This window comes from Narcine bancroftii, chromosome 3 (assembly GCF_036971445.1).
Source record: "Narcine bancroftii isolate sNarBan1 chromosome 3, sNarBan1.hap1, whole genome shotgun sequence".
Taxonomy (NCBI): Eukaryota; Metazoa; Chordata; class Chondrichthyes; order Torpediniformes; family Narcinidae; genus Narcine; species Narcine bancroftii.
Genome location: NC_091471.1, coordinates 302,096,170 through 302,120,742, shown reverse-complemented (window position 1 = coordinate 302,120,742; position 24,573 = coordinate 302,096,170). Strand labels below are relative to the sequence as shown.

Sequence of the window (24,573 nt, the reverse complement as noted above, 5' to 3'; positions counted from 1 at the left end):
TTCTCATTGAAGGTTTTAATTTGTACACATGAAACCTAGTGAAAATTTGGGAAAATAATTTACAGAATTTGTAACTGCTAGATCAGTGGTTCTCAACTTTTTTCCCCACTCATATATCACCTTAAGTAATCCATTAATAACCATCAGTGCTCTGTGGTTAGTCGGGATTACTTATAGTATGAGAATGGGGTGGGGGGGGGGGAGAAAGGTTGAGAACCACTGTCCTAGATCTACAGTTCCCACTTGTGACATGAGTTTTCTATCAATAGGAATCACATTCTCATGAACATTGTTAATAGCCTGGTTTTCCAAAGTGTTGAATGTATTCTTTTTTTTTCTTTGGCTTGGCTTCGCGGACGAAGATTTATGGAGGGGGTAAAAAGTCCACGTCAGCTGCAGGCTCGTTTGTGGCTGACAAGTCCGATGCGGGACAGGCAGACACGATTGCAGCGGTTGCAAGGGAAAATTGGTTGGTTGGGGTTGGATGTTGGGTTTTTCCTCCTTTGCCTTTTGTCAGTGAGGTGGGCTCTGCGGTCTTCTTCAAAGGAGGTTGCTGCCCGCCAAACTGTGAGGCGCCAAGATGCACGGTTTGAGGCGTTATCAGCCCACTGGCGGTGGTCAATGTTGCAGGCACCAAGAGATTTCTTTAGGCAGTCCTTGTACCTTTTCTTTGGTGCACCTCTGTCACGGTGGCCAGTGGAGAGCTCGCCATATAATACGATCTTGGGAAGGCGATGGTCCTCCATTCTGGAGACGTGACCCATCCAGCACAGCTGGATCTTCAGCAGCGTGGACTCGATGCTGTCGACCTCTGCCATCTCGAGTACTTCGACGTTAGGGGTGTAAGCGCTCCAATGGATGTTGAGGATGGAGCGGAGACAACGCTGGTGGAAGCGTTCTAGGAGCCGTAGGTGGTGCCGGTAGAGGACCCATGATTCGGAGCCGAACAGGAGTGTGGGTATGACAACGGCTCTGTATACGCTTATCTTTGTGAGGTTTTTCAGTTGGTTGTTTTTCCAGACTCTTTTGTGTAGTCTTCCAAAGGCGCTATTTGCCTTGGTGAGTCTGTTGTCTATCTCATTGTCGATCCTTGCATCTGATGAAATGGTGCAGCCGAGATAGGTAAACTGGTTGACCGTTTTGAGTTTTGTGTGCCCGATGGAGATGTGGGGGGGCTGGTAGTCATGGTGGGGAGAGCCAGCTCTTCAGCGCTTGACGTCCTGCTTTGCGGAAACTGCCAAAATGTTTGGCCTGGAAGTCAGCCTGAAGAAAACTGAGGTCCTCCATCAGCCAGTTGAATGTATTATAGAGCTTTGAAAAGGAAAATTTATGAATCAACTCTTTAAGCTGCAGTTGTTCAATTTTTCAATCCACACACTTTCTTGGGAATGGTGATGTCATCTTAACCTTTATCTGGTGCCTGTACAGAACATTTCAAGGAGCCAAAACAAAAGGAAAAGATACAGAGCTCCTGTATTTTACTAAGGCTTTTCAGGATTGTGTTGTGATACACATAAAAATAAAGGTTCCACATTGCTTAAAGAGAAAGCAATTACAGAATTGAGTTTGACAGCAAAGTGTCAGATAACTGAGAATTTTTGGCATGAAGAAACAAAGTCAATAAATGTAATATATAATACCGAAGGCCATTTTTGAAAAACGATGAGGTATATAGGAGTACACTTTTATCCCAGTTAAATGTCTTAAATTTAAAGAAAACATGCTAAATACATCCTGTGGTTTAAAAATACAAAAATTCTCTTCCTATATCAGTGGTTTTCAAACTTTTTCTTTCCACTCATATACCACCTTAAGTAATCCCCAATCCATAGGTTTGTGATTAGTAAGGGATTACTTAAGGTGGTATATGAGTGGAAAGAAAATGTTTGAAAACCACTGGGCTATATCTTTATGTGGCACGATATGGGACAACCAAAAATGGAAAGAATTTCATTTTGGAGGTCTCATAATTTTGATAATTTATTCTGAGATATGTAGCTTTTGAGCAAATTCCACAAATACACGATATTTTCTAAAGAAGTCGGGGGGATTACTCCACTGGCACTGTAATTTGTAGCTCAGCTTTGTTGTTGGCATTCACATGTTCCTCTTGTGTGATATTCCACAGAAGACTTCTTTTTAAATTGAGTTTTATTTTCCAGCAGTTGGTACTAATAATTAGATAATCTCACATTCTAGTTTAGCAGTTGGTGATTGGGACCAGTGTTCGGATCCCACAGTGTCTTTAAGGAGTTTGTACGTTCTCCCCATGTCTGGATGGGTTTTCTCCCACTGTTCAAAACATACTGAGGGTTGTAGGCTTGTGGGCTGAAAGGAGCTGTTACTGTGTATGCTTGTTGGCATCCTACTAACCCATAGCAAGACCTGCTCTTTTTGCATTTCACTTTTTTTTAAAAGAGCAATTTAAAATGTGCTGGAATCTAAGCAGGTCAGCATCTGTGAAGGGAGAAGTTTGGGTAGTGGAGAAGATGAGGAGGTAGTTACGCTGGCTGCAATAATGCGGCTGTTAAGGTGCAATTAAGGTCTTTTTGTCTGTGCAATGTGTGTGGCTAATGTTCTAAAGTTTGTGTAATGTTGTATAATATAATTTAATTAATGATCAAATCTCTTGGCTTTCTATGCTTTATGAAAAACCTGGTTTAACTTTTACAGTCCTCTTCATCCCTTCAAACTAATCCCCAGAACTAGAGAAACACAAACATTGCAGATGATGGAATCTTGGGTGAACAACGAAAAGCTGGAAGAACTTGGCGAGTAAGGCATCATCCAGGGATGGAAATGGTCAGTCCACATTTCAGGCCTAAAATGTGGTCTGGCTACATATATCCTGAATTTTGCCTAATCCCCTAATCTCTCAACCTCTCTTTGTTCACACTCATTCCCAGCTGGGGCTAAAATCTCTGTACAGGTGCTCCTCAACTTACGATGAGGTTGTGTTCAAGCAAGCCCATCGTAAGTCGAGAAAGAAAACTGGACCTACCATTTTTCATAATTAATAATTTGAATACCTTTATTCCACATTGGAAAAAACTCACGCTCTATAACCATTGCCAGTTTGCTGCCTTCACGGCGAGCAAGTAACCTTGACTTTTGTCTCCAGAGTAATTGCTTTCCTCTTTTTCTTCTCACCAGAAGCAGGAGACACACATGGACGTTTAGAAGACATGATGTGTTATTTATAGTACACTCATCAACTCATCAGGGTGATCGCTAAGAGACTGCGAGTAGGGTTGAGTCAGAATCGCGAGAGAGTAAGCTGTACGATACTCTCACATGATGTTGCCGTTGCCCAGCATCGCAAGAGAGTAGCATTCTGCATATCACAAGCACGGAAACAAATCAGCATTTGAAATCATCACTGAAATTTGAAGATACATGGCAACCTTGTATGCCTTATTTTAATTTGATGTAAATGTTTTTAATGTTTCCAGATGAGATATAGTCTTTGTTTTTTGATTCACGGTATGAATCATGAGCTTCAAAATATGTAACCCACAGGATAAGCTGCACCAATGTTTTTCTGGTTAGTCGTCTTTTTTTTCAATAGGGTAGTGCAGTGCAGTAGAGGGTGGACTGAGTTTGTATTGTTTGAAGTTTTATCTTGATACTGTATTTATTATAAAAAAGATTGAAAAATAAAGTAATTTGAAATTGAAAATACAGATTCAAACCATCGTAACCTCAAGAAATCGTAAGTCGGACCATCATAACAGGGGAGCATCTGTATTAATCATGGCTCAAACAATTATGGGAGGCCAACATCTTTGCCAGGGTTAAAATATAACATAATGGAGGACATGTTTAAGGGTGGGGGCGGGGGGGGGGGGGAGAGTTTAAAGATGTAAAGGACAAAGAAGTGGTTGTTGCTGGGAGTGGGCTGCCAGGGGTAACGATGGAAGAAGACGCAATAGTCGCGTTTGAGAGCTGTTGTGCATGGAAAGACGAGTTCAGTGCATCCCAAAAACAGTGAGTCTGAACAAAGGAGAGTTAAACGGTGATATTTATTTATATACGTTGGGAAGTCACAATGTAAATAAAAGGCACACATGCACGCTCTCATCGGCATGTAACAATTACCCAATACTTCCAGCTATCCACGGAGAGATGGCTGTCCATTCAAGTAATAAAATATGATGCCCACCACCCCTTGATAGAGTTCAAGCATGGGTCTTAACTAATCTAGGGACAATGTTTTCTAGACACACAATGCTACAGATCCCAACCCTTGGACAGCACACATCTTACCAACAACTCTCCAGCATTGCTCACAGTTCCCAACCCAGAGGAAGAAGAAGAGGCAGATGGTCCACATGTGGTGGGCTTTATTGTGCCATCGGCTGAAGAGACTGGCCCAGGTATTGATTGGGTAACTAAGGGGGCCAATGACTAGGTGTATGCTGACATGGGTGGGGCTTGATCTTGATTGGCAGGTGAGGTGACATCTGACTGGGTATCTGCCATGATCCTCCGTATTACAAAAGGCGTCTCGGAATATGTAGAAAATAGTGGCATGTGCAAACAGCAGATATTTGCTTTAATTTGAACATCCTGTTCAGAGCAGACATTGTGGGCTGAAAGGCCTGTTCTTGCACTGTATTGTCCTACAAGATATCAAATATTGGCAAATGGACATCTGTTTGCATTTACTGTGCTGCTGTGTTTGCTTGGTCTATTCTGCTTCCTTGTAAAAAAAAATGAAGCCCTAGGGAGCAAAATCCCAACTGCTTTTCATTGTGGCTTTTTCATGTTACATTTCCCCCCATTGCAAGCACATTGTATCAGTTTATACCAAAATGTCATTGGCTTTGCAGTTTTAGACTGATTGGCTGCAAACCAGGTGCTTTTACAATGGGGGCTTAACTTGGTGGGCTCTGATTTTTTTAGTCCTTCTCAGCTGTATGCAAAATATTGGGTAACTTCTGCACAAAAAATAGTTGCTTTGTAGCTATGTTGCTCAGTCAAATGAGGCATTATGATGAACTTGGAGATTTTTGACACTTTATTTAAAGTATAATGTATTGATGTCCTCTGGGACCTTGTAAAGTTACCCTTCATTCTTCCAGAAAGAAAATGAAGAGTACCAATTCCATTTATCGAAAAGCCTACTTGCTGCTTCTGAACATAAGAAATGTAAATATTTTGCAACTTCCTCTTATTTCCCACGGCAAAGTGATTAATTCCTGAGTGAGTGCTTTGACAGTTTAACGTCGTCTTGGTGGACATTTTTTTTCTTAATAAAAGCATGGTTTTAAGTTTTCAAAAAAAAAATTCAAGTTGAAATGTAAAGGTTTTGGTGATGTATTTGGAGCTTGGTTTTTGGTGTTAATAAAAATGCTACAGCTTTTGTTGAGCAATTAGAGGGCAATCCAGAGAATTCCTGGAAAAATAGATGCTCAAATTATTTTGCATTGTTAGTTTTTATTCTTGCATCTGCAAAATGTTCATGTATTTCACTCCTTTGACAGCTAATAGATGGAAAAAAAACCTTTAAGAAGCCAATTGAAGTACTTTTTTTTAAACGTATCCACTATGTAATGAGGAAAATATAAAACAATTTCACAAATATCCATAAGATAACCATTAAGGTTTGTAATGTTATTTAAAGGGTTAAATATTACCCGGGTCTCCCGCAGTCATCGGTGAAATTTTGCTCTGAGATCTTTGGCTCCGCTTGATGGAAGAATGACTCGTAATTTAACCTCTTGTCTCCAGTTCAATCCTGAGATTTTTTTTCTCCAGGCCAGGCAGAATTTCTACAAGTAGGCGTACTGCAGTCCACAGAAAATTGCTGCAGGTTATCGGTGCCATTCATCAGAGGTTTTACCATCTACCTCTGTGGGCGAGGTTGTTGATGAAACAAATAAAGAATCTGAAGTCATAAACATCTCGTGTTGCATCATGATGGTGAAGTGCTGAGCCAGTTTTATCAGGCAATTGGGGTTATTTTAATTGCTCTTTAAACTTAATTGCATACCTTGACTCAACAACTTGATTATCAGAAATGGTCAGAACTGTGGATGTTATAATTTTGTGGGGGTTCTTTTTAAGGCTTTTTAGGAAGATGCTCTTGTAATTTTGAAATAAAGTTGAAAATGCTGTAAACCTTTAACATTTTTTGGTCCAGGCCAACTGCATTTGAGAGAGGTAGTGTCAGACTTTGAGAGCTTTCTGCATTTTCAGTTTTTTTAAAACATTTCCATTGCCTTGTGTTTAACTTTCCAAGCTTCTTTGCATCTTTGAAATTGATGGCATTGTCATTTACCCTTTTTACAAATATTATTGTCATCCACATAAAAGGTATAACAAGTAGTTCTGAGAACTTCTGTTAAACTCATTTCTTCCTCTTGGAGGTGTACGACAATAAAGAACTTTCTGTTTAAGGGATGAAGTAGAATTTGCACCCATGACTACATTCCAAAGGTGAATGTTGCTGTACCAGAATAATTGACCTTTTTTTTTGAACATTAAATTCTGCTGGGAATTCTTGCTTTATGTTTTAGAAATAATTTAAATTAAGATGCTGAGACTATTCTAATCTATCCATTTCTTGATTCTGCAGCCTGGGCACCATCCCTTAAATCTTCTCAAATCTATTTTTAGTTATTGACTATCAGCCATAAACCTTCAGTATTAATGCTAACCATTTTTAGGTGGAGCTCCAGAGTGAAACATTCTCGCATTGTGAAAAGTGTGAAATGATTTGTTTCCATACATGTTCTTCATGACGTTGAAAGGGCCAAATCCTCCCTGTAAAGTTTATTGACAAATGGTTCACAAGTACAACGCAATGAATTAGCATTCTCCATTCTTGGTATAAAAACTTTGCAGACATACAACTGGACATAACACACATAGCGAAAAATAATACATATGCAGGACAAGTATTATATCTACTATAAATAAATAAAAGCTGTTTTGTGTGAATGAGAGTCTCGGATGGTTAATGTGAGCAGTTATTTTGGTCGTTCAGCATTCTCACTGACTGTGGGAAGAAGCTGTTTCTCAGCCCAGTGGTGTTGGCTCTGATACTCCTGCAACTCTTCTTTGGTGGGAGCAGCTGAAAGATGCTGTGCCTGGGCTGGATGGGGTCCTCATTGATTTTGCCTGCCCTCTTCAGACAACAGTCCTGGTAGATCACGACGATTGGGAGGGAGGGGGGAGGAGGGGGACTCCAGTGATCCTCTCTGCCAATTTTATGGTCCTATGGATTGACCTCCAATCTCTGCAGCAATTGTACTGAACTGAATAACTGAATCCCTCTCCTCTCCCGGCAACATTCTGGCGAAGGAAAACAAGAGAATCTGCAGATGTTGGGGCCCAGTGTAAAACACAAGTGCTGTAGAAACTCAGTAGGTTGTTCAACACCCAGAGGAAGTAAAAAGCAGTCAGCATTTTGGGCTTGAGCCCTTCAGTAGTGCTAAAAATCAGGTAGATGCCTGAATAAAAAGGTTGGTGGAGGCAGGTGGGCAGAAGGGGGAGGAACACGTTAACAAGTAAGAGGTAATAGGTGGATGCTGATAGGAGGGTAGAGGCAGACTGTTAGTGACTTAAGGTGAGGAACTCGCGCAGGCTATTGGTGACTGCGGTCTGCTGGAAGCTGCTTCGAGAGTGGCTGAAGGGTTACCAGGTGCCGATAGCATGGGAGGCTTCCTAATCGTGTCGGAGGTTTGCATCTGGAGCTTGGGTTTGGACTGAAGGCTGTGTAGCTGCGGAGGCAGTGGTGGTGGTGGAGAAAAATCCATGGACATTCAGTGATCTTGGTGGGGGGAGGGTGGGGTTGTAATGTGCACTCTTTAGTTTTCTTCCTCTGGCCGTAAGGAGCACTGGGCAATTTCTGCTGATAGCAAATCTTATGGTAGACCAAAGGACATCTTGTGTAAAATCACATTTTCAGTTTTATGACATGACAATAAAAAAAAATCTTGAAATGCAGCTCTCTAATAGTAGGGAGGGAAAGGGGAGTCAGGAGCTGGATTAAGGAGATGGGGATGAGAAGGGGTTTACAGAAATTGGAGAGGTTGATTCGAGATTGTCGAGCTGAGAGGGAATATAATGTTATTTTGATTCTGTTCACCCTATCTCGTGCTCTCTCACTTTTTCTTTCTCTCTCAGTGACCACCAGAGTTTCTCCAGTCCCTTCGTTTACTGCACAACATCCTGGTGAATCTCCTCTGCATCTTTTTTTTCCATCTTCCATCCTTCCTGTCAAATTGTCTTGTTTAATTTATCAGTCTAAATTTAGTGTTTAAATTTAGAAATCCTTCCTAAAGTCTATAAGCACTGTTCAGAAGGTGTCAAATAAAGAGTGATACAGAAATATTATGTTAGGGACATGTTGCACAGAATTCATTCTATTGCTGTTCTTTTATTATTTGGAGGAAGTGTAAGCAGATTATTTGTTGTATCAAGAATATTGGGTGATGGTTAACAACAGTCCAGCCAGGTACTTGATTAACCCGGGCATCAAAAGTTATGGGGGAGAAGGCCGAGCAATGAGGCTGAGTGGGAAAATGGATCAGCTCATGATTGAATGGAGGGGTGGACTTGATGGGCGGAATAGCCTATTTCTGCACCTACGTCTTATGGACTTGTGGATTTGGGTAATATTACTCGAGATGGCAGAGGTCGACAGCATCGAGTCCACGCTGCTAAAGATCCAGCTGCGCTGGGTGGGTCACGTCTCCAGAATGGAGGACCATCGCCTTCCCAAGATCGTGTTCTATGGCGAGCTCTCCACTGGCCACCGTGACAGAGGTGCACCAAAGAAAAGGTACAAGGACTGCCTAAATAAATCTCTTGGTGCCTGCCACATTGACCGCCGCCAGTGGGCTGATCTCGCCTCAAACCGTGCATCTTGGCGCCTCACAATTTGGCGGGCAGCAACCTCCTTTGAAGAAGACCGCAGAGCCCACCTCACTGACAAAAGGCAAAGGAGGAAAAACCCAACACCCAACCCACCAATTTTCCCCTGCAGCCGCTGCAACCGTGTCTGCCTGTCCCGCATCGGACTGGTCAGCCACAAACGAACCTGCAGCTGACGTGGACTTTTACCCCCTCCATAAATCTTCGTCCGCGAAGCCAAGCCAAAGAACAAAGAGAACATACTACCAATGCCATTTTCAGAATTATGACCATGTTTGTTGCTGGAGTGGATACGGCTGGAATCACTAAGTTTGCAGCCACCACCACTAAAAATATAATAATGTTATCACCTGCAGATGAACTCCGATTTGCAGAGTAACCAGGAACTAAACTTTGTCTAGCATCTGCCATTTGCTGCTATTTGTTGAGTGACCCTTGTCACTTGGCAGCACAATGTATATATTAAAAAAAAGAGTGGGCTTTGCTGGCTAAGCCAGCACTAACTTGCCCATGCCTAATTATTCTTGACAAGGTGGTGTTGAGCTGCCTTAGTGAACTGTTTCAGTCCATGTAATGTGGGTAGACTCACAATGCTGTTGCAGGAGGAGCTCGGGGTTTAGTCCCAGCGACAGTGCAGGAATGGCAGTATGTTTCCAAGTAAGGACTGTATGTGACTTGGAGGCCAACTTCCACGTAATGGTATTTCAAGTTCGTTTATCATCTGATTGTACAAATACAACTTGTCAAAGTGGTATTCTCTGGTGTCCTCAGTGCAAAACATGCAGGAACACAACCAGACATAACGCGCATACATACGACACACACACACACACACACACACACACACACACACACACACACACACACACACACACACACACACATAAATAAAAAGACAAAGGAGGAAAAACCCAACCCCAACCAACAAATTTTCCCCTGCAACCACTGCAACCGTGTCTGCCTGTCCCACATCGGACTTGTCAGCCACAAACGAGCCTTCAGCTGACGTGGACATTTACCCATCTTCGTCCGCGAAGCCAAGCCAAAGAAAAAGATATATTGTGTATGTGTGTATATATAAATAAATGTTAGGAAAGATTCGAATCTCAGATGGTTAGTGGGAGCAGTTCCTTTGGTCATTCAGTATTGTCACTGCCTGTGGGTAGAAGCTTATTCACAGCCTGGTGGTTCTGATTCTGATATTCCCTGTCTCTCTTTCCCAATGGGAGCAGCTGAAAGATGTTTTGCACAGGTTGGAAGGAGTTCTCGATGATTTTGCTCACTCTCTTCAGACGATAATCCTGGTAGATCATGTCAACGGGGGGGGGGGGGGGAGAGAAAGGAGTCCCCAGTGATTCTCTCTACCACTCTTATGGCCCTGTGGATTGATATCCGATTTAATTCTCTACTACATCCATACCTCACTGATGCAGCCGGCCAGGACGCTCTCAATTGAGCTCCTGGCTGGCTTGATAGAAGGTTGACGTGATGGTGGGGTTGACATAATGATGGCCATACTTTAGCTGCCCATAGCATCCTAGGCTTAGGCTTGGAGAATGTTGCCTCTGGGATCTTGGAGAGTTGCTACAATGTGTCCCGCAGATGTACAAATTCCTGCTACTGCGCTTTGGTGGTGGGATGAGTGAATGGTGTGCTGCTGTGTTCTATTTTGTGATGAGGTTCGTCTTTTGTAGCTAGAGTCATGCAGAGAGTGTTCCAACACACTCCTGACTGGGCAGGCTTTGGAGAGTTAGGTGGGTTCTCTCCAAAGAATTTTGTCTGGTCTGCTCTTGTAGCCACATTGTGTTTCTGACTCCTTCAGTTCAGTTTTGAGTCAATGGTGACTCCCAAAACATTGATGGAGGGGGAATTCAGTAATGGTAATACCATTGAACATCAGGAGGGGAGGGGAAGGTGGATTTTCTCCAGTGATTCATCATTCCCTAGCACTTTAGTGGCATGGAAATTGTAACCTTTTGGAATGTTAACATTTGCTCTTGCTTTGTGATAAAAACACTTTTGAGGAGTGGCATGGTTGGCTAAGTAGTGAGCGCAATGCCTTTACAGTGCCAGTGATTGGGTCTGGGGCTTGTATCCTGCGCTGTCTGTAAGGAGTTCATATGTTCTCCCCATTTCTGTGTGGGTTTTCTCCATGAGCTTTGGTTTCCTGCTACTGTTTGAAATGAGTCAGAGGTGTAGGTTAATTGGGTGTAAATCGGGAGGCACGGACTTGTGGGCCAAAAGGGCCTGTTACCATGTTGTATGTCTAAATTTTAAAAAATTTAAAGATCCTTGGGCAATGTTTAAAATTGTATCCTTTTGTCTATCCTTTTATCTTGGCAAAAATTTCTTGGGGAGATTTTCTTTGTAAAGAGGTTCCATTAGATTGTAGAACTGCCATTTTGACTATTTATTTCCACTTTACCTGTGTTTTCACCCTACATGTTTGGTTATGAGCACATACATTCATCTACAGTATAATCTTTAGCCCCTTTTCCACTGGCACTCTGTCCGAGGAATTAACTGGGAATTTACTGGGACAGGGTCCAGTCGGAAAGGAACGTTGTCCTAAAGCCGACGTCAAATGACATCAATTCATGCTGGGGATTAACAGCATCTACCCTTTCTCATATCCCCAGAGTTTGCTGACGCCGGCTTGCTGATAAAACTAGAGGAAAAGGGACAGGTCGAACACTCTGATCCCCCTGGTTGAGTTGTGTCCCAGTTAAGGTAGCTCAGTGGAAACAGCACAAAGGGGTTCCTATCCCAGGACACTACATAGCCATTTAACTGGGATGCAACTCAATTTTGTCATGTACAAGGAACATGAAGTAGTTCACAGAAACATTGTACAAGTTTTGTTGAAACATTGAGAAATTTTGTGAAGTTTTAGTTTAATTCCCAACATGAATAAGCTCCTCGGTGTAAAGTGCCACATACTAACAAGGCTTAAATTTGTCAATTATGGTACACATATAACTCTGATGTACCAACGAAGAGATCGTGCTGTATCTGTGCCAAGAATTTGCTTTCTTCACAAAGCAATTTATTTACATTGCCTTTCATCAGAAAAGGTCATCAACACAAAGCATTAATCCTGTTTTTTCTCTACCTGTAGATGCCTGATTGTGTGAGTATTTCCATTATTTTCCATTGTTTTTGCAGATTTTCAGCATCTGGAGTATTTTGATTTTTGGGTTGCTGATATGAATCCTGCTCCAAACATGAAAGGCAATTTGGGGAAAGCAGGACGATCCAGTTAAAAGCAGAACTACAGGCTGAAGCAGGGATTTGAGTCGAGAACTTTCATATAGGGTGAAGTATTTGGCAATGATTAATAGGGCTAGTGTCAAGAATGTTGATAGCCTGGAGGACTAAATTTCATTCAGCATATTACACAGCCTTGTTCATCTCTGCTATTCTGTAATTGACTTTGTGCTTGTGCAGTATTGTTTCCAAGCAAGTGACTGAAATATCTTTTTACCAGATATTCCTCACAACCATTAGTGTCATCTAAACCAATTTGCCTTGCACTGAATTCCCATTTTGATGATGTACAATATCCATCTTAATGCACTGTTTGTCATTTTCAATTATGGGTGCATCCGGAAAGCATTGACCTTGACATCAATATAAGCTAAAAACGGAGGAAGGTAATGTTACAAAGCATTCATAGATTCCGTTGTCCTGGAAAATATGTAGCCGGTCAGTTGAATTAATCAATACAAATTACACAGGAAAATGGAAATCTCATGTCAAAAATGAATTATCGAATCATTGGATGGAGCAGTTGTGGATTACAAGATGTACATTGTACCTTTATGAGCGTAGCAATACTGCTACTTGGAGTATGAGGTAGAAACAAATAGAGTTGATCCCATCTGCTCTGTTAAACATGCCAAGAAAAAATGTATCCAGATTCACCTGTGACATTATTTTTCCACAAGATGAAAAATGGTTAAAACAAGTTAGGAGAAAAAAACAATTTGCTGGGGGAACTCAGCAGGTCAAGCACCATCGGTAGGGGGTTGCATGGGAGGAGCAGGGCCTAAGCCCTTCATCAAGACTGATTGTGGAGAGGGAAGGTGGCCAGTGTGAAGCAGAGAAGGTGGGATGGGTGAGACAAAGGCCAATAAGCGAGGGGTGAAGAATGATACAGGTAGGAGGGGGAGGGGTGGAGATGGGCAGGTGATTATTTCAGATTTATTGTCAGAGTACACATGTGACATCATATACAACCCTGAGATTCTCTTTTCTGTGGACGAGGCATTATTACTACGTATTGGTAGTGAAAAAACTATACTATTTAGACACATAAACACATTTTTAAAATGTAAACGAACTGCAATACAGAGAAGAAGAAAAAACATTAAAATGCAGAAGTACGGGTCCTTAAATAAGTCCCTGATTGAGTTTATTGAGGAGTTTGCTAGTGGAGGGGGAGCAGCTGCTTCTGATCCTGGTGGTGGAGTCTTGTGGCACCTGAACCTCTTTCCTGATGGTAGCAGCGGGAACAGAGAGTGTGCTGGGTGGTGTGCATCCTTGATGATTACTGCTGCTCTCTGACAGATGTTCTCTGTAGTTGTTCTCTATGGTAGGGAGGAATGGTTTTTTTTTCCCTTTGATGTCCTGGACTCCATCCACTACCTATTGTAGGGCTTTGTGCTCTGGGTTTTGGTGTCCCCATATCAGACAATGATGCAGCCGGTCAGCACCTCCACAAACTCCTGAGAAAGTAGAGTTAAGTAGTTAAAATTGTTAAGTAGGAGACAGGAAGAAAAGGGGGTAGATGGACCAGGAGAGAGGGAAAGTTGGTGGAGGGTGAAACGTGGGGGAAAAAAAGACAGCCAGTACTGGAATCTAGAAAATGAAAAAGAAAATCATGCTCGAGGGTAACCAGTACTCATTAATGGCCCCATTTCTAGCAAAGGAATTGTTGGCGGTCATTTCTGTGGGTACTTGCAGGCTTATAAGAAAAATTGAAAAATGATAACAAAGCTTTTAAGGTTTCAGATTGCAAGAATTTACAGGATTTGGGTTTTATTTCTCAAGTACCAGAATATGTCGTACAGTATGGGCTTGGAATTGATTTAAATAATTTCATCCTTCCGTTATGAAAATCTCTTGTAACATTTAGCATCATTGTATAGTGAGGAGCAGGAAAGTCTTTGGTTCTTTCCCTTAGTAATTCTGAAATTTATTCTTGTTTGTTGCCATGAGGACAGAATTATAAAGTCAGTATTTTATTTTGTTTTGCAGGTCTGTACCAAAAGAAGCTAGCTGTTCGGTCTCTAATTTCAATTTGACTTTGGAATGTGTTGTCTCTTCAAAAATGTACAAGAGAAGACAAAAATGGAAGATCTGCCGAGACCTTTGGTGGTGCTAAGCGTGCAGTAGTCCATTGCTTGAACCGTGATGATATACTAAAATCCCAAGTTTTGGCGTTGTGGGTTTGCATGGCAAAGTAACCGTGGAGAAGCCAGGCTATCACAAACTTATGGATTTTGATAAGAGAGGGGGGAGGGGTGAAGCAGAGGAAACCAAGAGAATGTCCAAGTCTGGTGGACGGGGTACCAACTGCGGCCGGAGCACGGGGACCAGTTCTGGAGTCTTAATGGTGGGTCCCAATTTCCGAGTGGGAAAGAAGATTGGCTGTGGGAATTTCGGAGAGCTTCGTTTAGGTGAGAGACAGCAGAATTGCTGATTTTCCTCAATTTATCTGTTTTGTGATCAAATAAATTTGATTTGCATGCTTAACTTTTACAAGCTGCCTGAATTGCTGCAGGATGCAAAGATCTGTTAAATGGATTTAACAAAAGCACATTTGCAGTTTAAAATGCACTCACTGCAGCAGTTTTTGTTTGTGTTCCCAATGCCACTATTGCTAACTTTAGCTTCATTGATTCACTGTACTTTCCTCCTGTGGCTGAAAGCAGCATGAATCTTAAACCATACACTTCCATATATTTATCGTCTGTCTCTTCAGCCTATTATATATTTTGTACTGGCATATGTCAAAGACCATGATTGTGCTGTATCTTGCAACGCTTTTGTGAAATTATCTTTCTTGGTGATTCTATTATCACCGGGAGATCCATTTTCCTGTACCAATTAGGTTATTATTGATAGTAAATCCTTCAGATATCCTTTGAACTGTTTGTTACCCATTTCTCTTAATTCCTTTTCTGAAGAATCTCAAATTATTTAATTGAAATCCCCCTCATTTGAATCATCATACTGAATATCTTCAGCAAATTGAAACCCAAACGTATCTCTAACCACTATGCAGTTTAATTTATTTTTCTGGTAAGCTTAGCAAGCTTAGCAATTCCTTATTGCAAACAGCTATTAAAAATGTTGCTTGAGGAAAGTATTATACTTTTGATATTCCTACTGATTCTACAGGTGACTCCTTGTTTTGCCTTCTTAAAATCTCTAGAAAGATTCCTTTTTTAATATATTTTGACAATTTTCAATCAACATGCAGTCAAAACAAAGAATAATAAAAAAATAAAACATCAATATCCATAATATTAACAAATAAAACGAATATTAATCTATATGTCGATATTTTTAAAAGTGAGAAAAAAAAGTCAACATGTGATTCAATTATTATAAAGAAAGAAAAATTACAATAATACTACAAAAATGCAAATTCAATGTCCATGTTGAACCAAAAGGAGAAAGAAGAACAAAATAAGAGGAACCCTCCCTCCCACCCCCCCCCCCCAAAGAAACAAGAAGAAAAAGTAAAGGAAAAAATTGGCTTCACCGAGGATAAACCCCACTCCCATCAAGAGACAAATAACCTGACTTATCTAGGATCCTCGACAATGCAAGCATCGGGGAGAAGAGACAGGAGGGGGGAGTCATTAAAGATTTACCTCAATGTATGTTGGGTATGAATTCCATATTCTTAAAAATATATCATACCTGTTTCTGAGGTTATAGATGATCTTCTCCAGGAGAATAAAATTATGCATTTCTATCTTCCAGTGGGCTATACCTAGTTGGAAATCAGATTTCCAAGTAACTGCTATGCATTTCCTGGCCACTGCTAAAGCGAGCTTGGCAAATTTTAATTGATATTTTGACAGCCTCATTTTAGGTCTTGCGTCTTCTAAATTTTCCAATAAGAATAATTCAGGTACCTCAGGGTATGGAATTCCAATAATTTTGTTTCAGGAGATTACCAAATCTTCCCAGAAAGGCCTCACTTTCGGGCATGACCAGGTTGAATGCAAGAAAGTACCTATTTCTGGACCACAACAAAAGCATTGGTCTGATATTTCTGATTTGAATTTATGTAACTTGTGAAGTAAAGTATAGCTGATGCAGGAATTTACATTGCACCAGCCGATACCTTACATTAATCGTGTTAACCATGCCGGCCTGACATTGTCCTGAGCAGCAAAATGAATCAATTTCTATACCCAAATCTGATTCTCACAGTTGTCTTGATTTTATCAGGAAAGATTCTTGCTATAGTTCCTGCAGGACTAATAGTATGCTTAAAAAAAATAAATTGCACATCTCTTGTTGAAAATGAACAAATATCTCTGCATCTCATCCCAGACTATCCTGACAAACGAGTTCCAGCAAGAGGTGGGCAATTGTCTCATCTGCAGCACATCAGTTACAGAGCCGTAGTATATCAACCATATATTAAAAATCTGGCAAGGACACGGTTTCACCACTGACCAGACAAGGTACTTGTGTGAAGGCTTTGTTGATGAAGCATTCAGACAAATGACCTTGACTGCCCAATAGGATGCAAAGTATCTTTATCCAGTAGTACTCTGATAACACTTTGTTCAAACCATGCCCAGTTTATTCATGGTTAAGACGTTGCTCTGGATAAAGTATACTATGAAAGGAGAGAAATGTGAAGAGTCCAACTGGAAAGAACATTCAGAGGCAAGGTGGCCAGTTCCATCCTTCACAACACTTGGAATAGATTGAATCATACCACATAATGACACCTGGTGTTGCGCAGGCAGGGGGGTGGTCTACGTGCAACTGAACGTAGCCACATCCAAAGTACTTTTCAGAGTGAGAGCATGTATAGTTGCCAGTTACATTTTTTAAGATTGTCTATGCACTCCATCTGGTTGGTAGTATCTGATCAATAGCCACACACCCATTTAGCTCTTCCCCAAACTACTTGGAATCATCTTTGAGTAAACCTGGTGTTGATGTACAACCATTGCCCCTTGTGTCTTTAATTATAAAAAGCTGTCTTTTTATTGAATCACAATTTAGTGTGTTGAAAGGATAATGTGAAGTGCATGAAATCCAAATATTTGAAAACTGTATAAATGTTCAAATATAACTTTTATCATGTGTGTGCAGACCAGTTAAAATTTCAGTGGGTAATTGACATTAAAATGTAAAAGGATTCGGATGCAACTCAAATGCAGCATTCAGCTTTAAATTTGAGTATTCATTGCTTTCCCACCACTGCATATTAATTGGTTGAAATATCTGTTAAAACCTTGCGAACTGTTTGCTTGAAGGTTGGATGTAAATGTTAACTGTAGACTTGCCACTTTTAAGCTGGAGGTAGGATTAGGAGCAGGCCACTTGACAGGTTGACACCTGCTCTGACATATAGGATTGTGGTAGATCTCATTGTAACCTCAACTCTAAATCCCTATCTCTGCCCCGGTCTTAATTGGTGGGACTGTGGTGGAGAGGATAGCTTCAAATGCCCAGGTGCCCACATATTGGAGGACATTCTGGGGCCAGTGCATTGAAGCAACAGTGAAGAAGGCATACCATCATTTCTATTTTCTGAAGAGTCCGAGGAAATTTGGCATGTGGTTGATACTGACTGGTTGTATCACAGCGTTGTTTGAAAACTCAATTACCCCGGTATGCAGAAGACAGCAGGAAGTGGCAAACCTCACCAAGTCCAACAAAGGCAAATGACATCTCATTCATTGAAAACATCCACGTGAGACATTGCCTCAAGGAAGCAGCTAGCACCATAAAGGATTCCCATCACCTTTGTCCTGCTTTCTTCTCACTTCTCTCAGATAGAAGGCACAGACATTAAGTCCAACGCCTCGAGATTGAAGAATATTTTTTTCTCAGACCACTATTGGGCTTTGTAACCTCTCCATACACCCAAACTAGAACATTACTCTAGGACCAAAGATTTGTCTCTTATTATTGTAACATCAATTTTACTTTGCACTAATTGCAACTGTGAATGTTGTCTATCCTACATTTGTTATTTCTGTAGTAATTTAATTTTGTTAACGTATTTTATATATCTGTGCAAATGTAGAATTGTGGTGCATTTGTACATCTTGTGTGTGTGACAGTAATCTCTCATTTCTATGTAACCATGATAACATTTCACCCTCTTCTCATCATGTATTAATTTACCTCTACCTTTAAAATATTCAGAGATTCTGCTCTGTTCAATTAATTAATAATTTCCTACTTTTTTATTCAAATTTGATTATAATAAACAATAACTTAGCTTTCCTAGTTCCTAATAATTGTGCAGTAGGAGCAAAAACACACAATGGTGAAGAAACTCAAGCAGATCAACTGGGCGCAGATTGGGAGATCGTTTCACTGCAGTGACAGAGACCTCCCAATATCCAACTATTTCAGATCTGTCACATTCCCATGCTCCTGTGTCTGTTCCTGGCCTTGATACTATCCCATCAAGACCACCTGCAAATTGGAGGAACAACACCTGATTTTTTTTTTTCCATCTGAGCGCCCTCCAACCAGATGGCATTAACATCGACTTCCGGTTTCTGCTAACCTGCTTTCCTCTTCTCCCTACCCCCTCATTCCCGCCCTTCCCCTTCCTAGCTCTCCTCCCTCCCCCCAGCCATCCCTCCTCTCCTTGATTGCTGCTGTCCCACCCCCCCTTCTCCGCCTATCACCTCCTGCCTTTGCACCCACATCTCTCTTCCCCCCCCCCCCCACCCCTCCTTACTCTTTTGCTCGGATGCCTGCTAACATTTTTCCAATTCTTGATGAACGTTGGCCAGCTGAGTTTCTCCAGCATTGTGTGTTTTTACTTCAACCATGATGTTTACAGGAGGAGTCACGTGATGGAGTAGTGGCCGGACGGTGAACTCCAGCCCTCTCCAGAAAAGTCGGGAAAAACAAGAGAAAATACAAAGGTACAGAAATACAAGTTAAAGAAAAGTGAGTATAAAGGTGGAAAGAAGATGGAGACAAAAGGAGAAAAATCAAAATCAACGGAAAGAAGAGAGGAAGAGAAGACAACGGAGGAAAAAGGTGAAGGCCTTACCTGTCCGAAGAGGCCCGCTGTGGAGAGAAGACCCCACTACCTCAGGTCGGTAGAAAAAGAACTACAACAATGGCTGACAGAGCCGAGTAAAAGTGCGCAACCGCGCATGAAAAAAACCACACCGACGGGAGGGGGGACCAGCTGGGGAGTCGATCTCCACAGCCGGCAACGACAGCTGCAGAACACCTGCAGCAAGAAGAGACCACAGAAGACAATGGAAACAAGAAAGAAGAGGAGGAAAGGGCATCAAAGAAACAACAGATGGTCAACCCAGAGGAAGAAGAAGAGGAAGAATACAGTGAAATAGATAAAGGGAAAGGCAAGGTAAAGGATATACTTGCTCTTGTTAGAGGATACATGGAGTCATTTAAAGAATGGCAAACACAGGAATTCAATGATTTAAGAAGAAGAATAAACAACACAGAAAAGAAAATAAATAAAATGGATATGACCTTAACAGAAATGGGGAAAAAAATGGACAAGATGGAAGAACGGGCAATAGCAGCAGAAATGGAGGTAGAAGACTTAAAAAAGAAATTGGAGGAATCTAATAAAAAAACTAAAGAGACACAAGAATTACTAGCCCAAAAAATGGATATAATGGAAAATTATAACAGAAGAAATAACATAAAGATAGTGGGCCTTAAGGAAGATGAAGAAGGCAAGAATATGAGGGAGTTTATAAAAGAATGGATCCCTAAGGCCCTAGGATGTCCAGAACTACAGCAAGAAATGGAAATAGAAAGGGCACATAGAGCATTGGCCCCTAAACCACAACCACAACAAAAACCAAGATCTATTGTAGTAAAATTCCTAAGATATACTACAAGAGAAAAGGTACTGGAGAAGACAATGGAAAAAGTAAGAGAGGGCAACAAACCACTGGAGTATAAAGGGCAAAAAATCTTCATTTATCCAGATATAAGCTTTGAACTCCTAAAGAAGAGAAAAGAGTTCAATACAGCAAAAGCGATTTTATGGAAAAAAGGATATAAATTTACACTGAAGCATCCTGCGGTATTGAAAATATTTATTCCAGGACAACAAAACAGACTATTCTCGGATCCAGAAGAAGCACGAAAATTTGCAGAACAATTACAAAAATAGACTGAGGGACGAAGACGGGTAATGAGAGCAAAAATTATCACGATTGATATGTATGTGGGTAAAGACAAAAATAGACTGAGGGATGAAGACGGGTAAGGAGGGTAAAAATGACCACGATTGATATGTATGCGGGTAAAGAGGTATAAGAGTGAATAGAGACAATGGGCATATGTGAAAGTATCTGTAATTAGAGGAAAACATAGAGAGTATAGACAAGAATTAATAAGGGAAGGTAATGGAATAGAGAGAATAAGGAGGGAATTAAAAGAGTGACCTTTGTGACATATAAAAAGCGAAATCTTTTCTGGGGGGGGCTGGGTGGGGGAAAAGAGCGGTCACTGCAAAATCAGTTGACGCTTGCGAGTGGATTCGCAAATCCAAATGGAGAGGGGAGATGTGGTTGTCCGACAAGGGATAAAGGGCAACTCAGGAGGGGAAGGGGAGATTGGGGATAAAGAAGATAGAAATAGGAGAATAAGGAAAATGTTGGATGTTGTAGGAATGTTGTCTGGTAAAGAGTTGAAAATAAGAAAACAGAAATGGAAAAGGAGGAAAGGTAATGATGGAAAAACGGAAAGAGAAGATAAACAAAATATAAAATGGCTACGCTGAACTATATGACTCTAAATATTAATGGAATACATAACCAAATTAAAAGGAAGAAACTACTAAATTTACTGAAAAAGGAAAAAATAGATATAGCATTTGTCCAAGAAACACACTTAACTGAATTGGAGCACAAGAAATTAAAGAGAGATTGGGTAGGACATGTAACAGCAGCATCGTATAATTCAAAAGCAAGAGGAGTGGCTATATTAATTAGCAAAAATGTGCCATTTAAAATAGAAGAGGAAATAATAGATCCAGCAGGGAGATATGTTATGATAAAATGTCAGATATATTCAGAGCTTTGGAATCTACTTAATATATATTCACCTAACGAAGAAGATCAAAAGTTTATGCAAGATATCTTTTTGAAGGTAGCTAATACGCAAGGGAACATACTAATAGGAGGGGATTTCAATCTGAATTTGGATCCAAATATGGATAAAACGGGGAAAAAAATTAACAGGAAGAACAAAGTAACCAAATTTATAATTAAATCAATGCAAGAAATGAAACTTGTGGACATATGGAGGAAACAAAACCCAAAAGAAAAGGAATACTCATACTACTCGACTAGACATAAAACATACTCAAGGATAGACCTATTCCTGTTATCAGCCCACATTCAAGGGAGAGTTAGGAAAACGGAATATAAAGCTAGACTATTATCGGACCACTCACCCCTGTTATTGGCAATAGAGCTAGAGGACATCCCTCCAAGAATGTATAGATGGAGATTAAACCCCATGCTACTTAAAAGACAGGATTTTAGAGAATTTATTGAAAAACAACTAAAAATGTACTTTGAAGTAAATACGGAATCAGTGGAAGATAAGTTTATACTATGGGACGCAATGAAAGCATTCATTAGAGGGCAAATAATAAGTTATGCAACCAAGATGAAGAAGGACTATAATCAGGAAACAGAGCAGTTGGAAAGGGAAATAATAAACATAGAAAAAAAATTAGCAATAAAGGAAGATACAACCAAAAGAAGAGAATTGGCGGATAAAAAAATAAAATATGAAACATTACAAACATATAAGGTGGAGAAGAATATAATGAAGACAAAACAGAAATATTATGAACTAGGTGAAAAAACACACAAAATCTTAGCATGGCAGCTTAAGACAGAGCAAACTAAGAAAATGGTATTGGCAACAAGGAAAAAAGACAAACAAATTACATATAATCCAAAAGAAATTAAGGAAAACTTCAGAGAATTCTATGAACAATTATACCGAACCGAAAACGAAGGGAAAGAAGGGAAAATAGATGAATTTTTGACTAAAATTGAACTACCAAAACTACAAATAGAGGAACAAAATAAATTAACAGAACCATTTGGAACAGTAGAAATACAAGAGATAATAAAAAATTTACCAAATAATAAGACACCAGGAGAGGATGGACTCCCAATAGAATTCTACAAAACATTTAAAGACCTAATAATACCGCCCCTCCTGGATGTAATCAACCAGATTGATGAGACACAAAACTTACCAGATTCATGTAAAACAGCAATAATTACAGTGATACTAAAACAAGGGAAAGATCCACTCTCACCAGCGTCATATAGACCAATATCTCTGCTAAACACAGATTATAAGATAATAGCTAAACTATTAGCAAACAGATTAGCAGAACAGGTACCGAAAATGGTAAATTTAGACCAAACTGGATTTATCAAAAAAAGACGCACAACAGACAATATTTGTAAATTTATTAACTTAATTCATGCAGTAGAAGGAAATAAAGCACCGGCAGTAGCAGTTGCTTTAGACGCAGAGAAGGCCTTCGACAGAGTAGAATGGAATTACTTGTTCAAAGTATTGCAAAAATTCAGTTTACCGGAGAAGTTTATTAATTGGATTAAAGCATTATATGAGGGACCGTTAGCGAAAGTGACAGTAAATGGACATGTATCAAAGCAATTTAACTTAAGCAGGTCAACGCGGCAGGGATGCCCACTATCACCATTATTGTTTGCGCTAGCTATAGAACCACTAGCAGAATCGATAAGAAGAGATAATAATATAAAAGGAATAAAAATAAAAGACAGGGAATATAAAATCAGTCTGTTTGCGGATGATGTGATAGTGTACTTAACAGAAACAGAACTATCAATAAAAGAACTATATAAGAAATTGAAGGAATATGGAGAAGTGTCGGGATACAAGATAAACGTAAATAAAAGTGAAGCAATGCCTATGAATAACGCGGATTTCTCAAAATTTAAGGAGGAATCCCCATTCAGATGGCAAACGCAGGCAATAAGATACCTAGGTGTGCAAATAAACAAAAATCTAGGCCAATTATATAAACTCAATTACAATCCACTAATGAAAAAATTACAGGACGATTTAGAGCATTGGAAAGAGCTACCACTAACACTGATAGGAAGGATAAACTGTATTAAAATGAACATTTTTCCAAGGATACTATACTTATTTCAGGCATTGCCAATACAACTGACAGAAAAATTCTTCAAAGAGTTAAAGAAAATAATAAGGAGATTTTTATGGAGAGGGGGGAAACCGAGGATAGCACTAGATAAATTAACAGAATGGTATAAACAAGGAGGCTTACAATTGCCAAACTTCAAAAATTATTATAGAGCCGCACAATTAAGGTACCTATCAGATTTTTATCAAACAAGGGAAAAACCAGACTGGACGAGACTAGAATTAGATAAAATAGGGGAAAAGATACCTGAACACATATTATATAAATGGGACGAAAAATTGGTACAACATAGAACTTCTCCAGTATTACACCATCTCCTCAATATATGGAAGAAGATTCATGTAGAAAGAAATAAAATAAATTACCAAATACCAAAACTAATACTGACGCAAAATAAGCTACTCCCTTTTACAATAGACAACCTTGCCTTTAGGAAATGGGAAAAAAAAGGGATTAAAAGAATAGAAAATTGTTTTTCAGGAAGTAGATTCTTATCCTTTGAACAAATGAGAGATAAGTACAATATAACTGGAGATACAGCGCTGGCATATTACCAACTGAGATCCTACTTGAAAGATAAATTAGGAAGCAACTTGAGTTTACCAGAGGGAAGTAACCTTGAATATGTGATTACAGATACAATGTTAATCAAAAGATTTATAAAAAATATGTATATTAAACTGCAAGAAAAGGAGAATGAGGAAACAAATGGTAAAACTAAACAAAAATGGGAACAAGATTTAAATATAAAGATAAAAAAGGAAACATGGGAGAAGTTATGCTCTGGAACGATGAGAAATACAATAAATACGAGGCTGCGTATGATACAATATAATTGGTTACACAGACTATACATTACACCGCAAAAGTTAAATAAATGGGACCCAACAGTATCTGATAGATGTTTTCGATGTAAAAAAGAAAGGGGAACAACAATTCATGCAATCTGGACATGTGAGAGAGTAGAAAAATTTTGGGATGATCTCAATCAGATATTAAATAAAATAACAGAAAACAATATACCAAAGAATCCAGAGATCTTTCTCCTAAGTAACATAAAAAATAAAGAATTTGGAATTGACTTGGAAGATGCACAAAAAAGATTTGTCAAGATAGCCCTAGCCGTAGCAAAAAAATGTATTATGTCAACCTGGAAATTGGAAGATAATTTGAAAATACAACAATGGTATATAGAAATGAATAAATGTATTCCATTAGAAAAAATAACA

General features: G+C 39.8%; 1 protein-coding gene across 12 annotated transcripts in view; it reads left to right on the top strand.

Annotated features, from left to right (window-relative positions):
* The window catches only part of LOC138759003 (casein kinase I), a 120,581-nt gene that overhangs the window by 43,401 nt on the left and 52,607 nt on the right, over nt 1-24,573 (top strand). For 10 of the 12 annotated variants that reach the window (XM_069928745.1, XM_069928741.1, XM_069928742.1 and 7 more), the window contains one exon: nt 14,143-14,564. In XM_069928745.1, coding sequence (XP_069784846.1) covers nt 14,381-14,564 — 184 coding nt within the window. In that variant the 5' untranslated portion in view covers nt 14,143-14,380. Of the gene's footprint in view, nt 1-4,970; nt 5,152-11,915; nt 12,014-14,142; nt 14,565-24,573 lie in introns of those variants that run through there. The other 2 variants (XM_069928743.1, XM_069928744.1) reach the window with 2 other exon arrangements.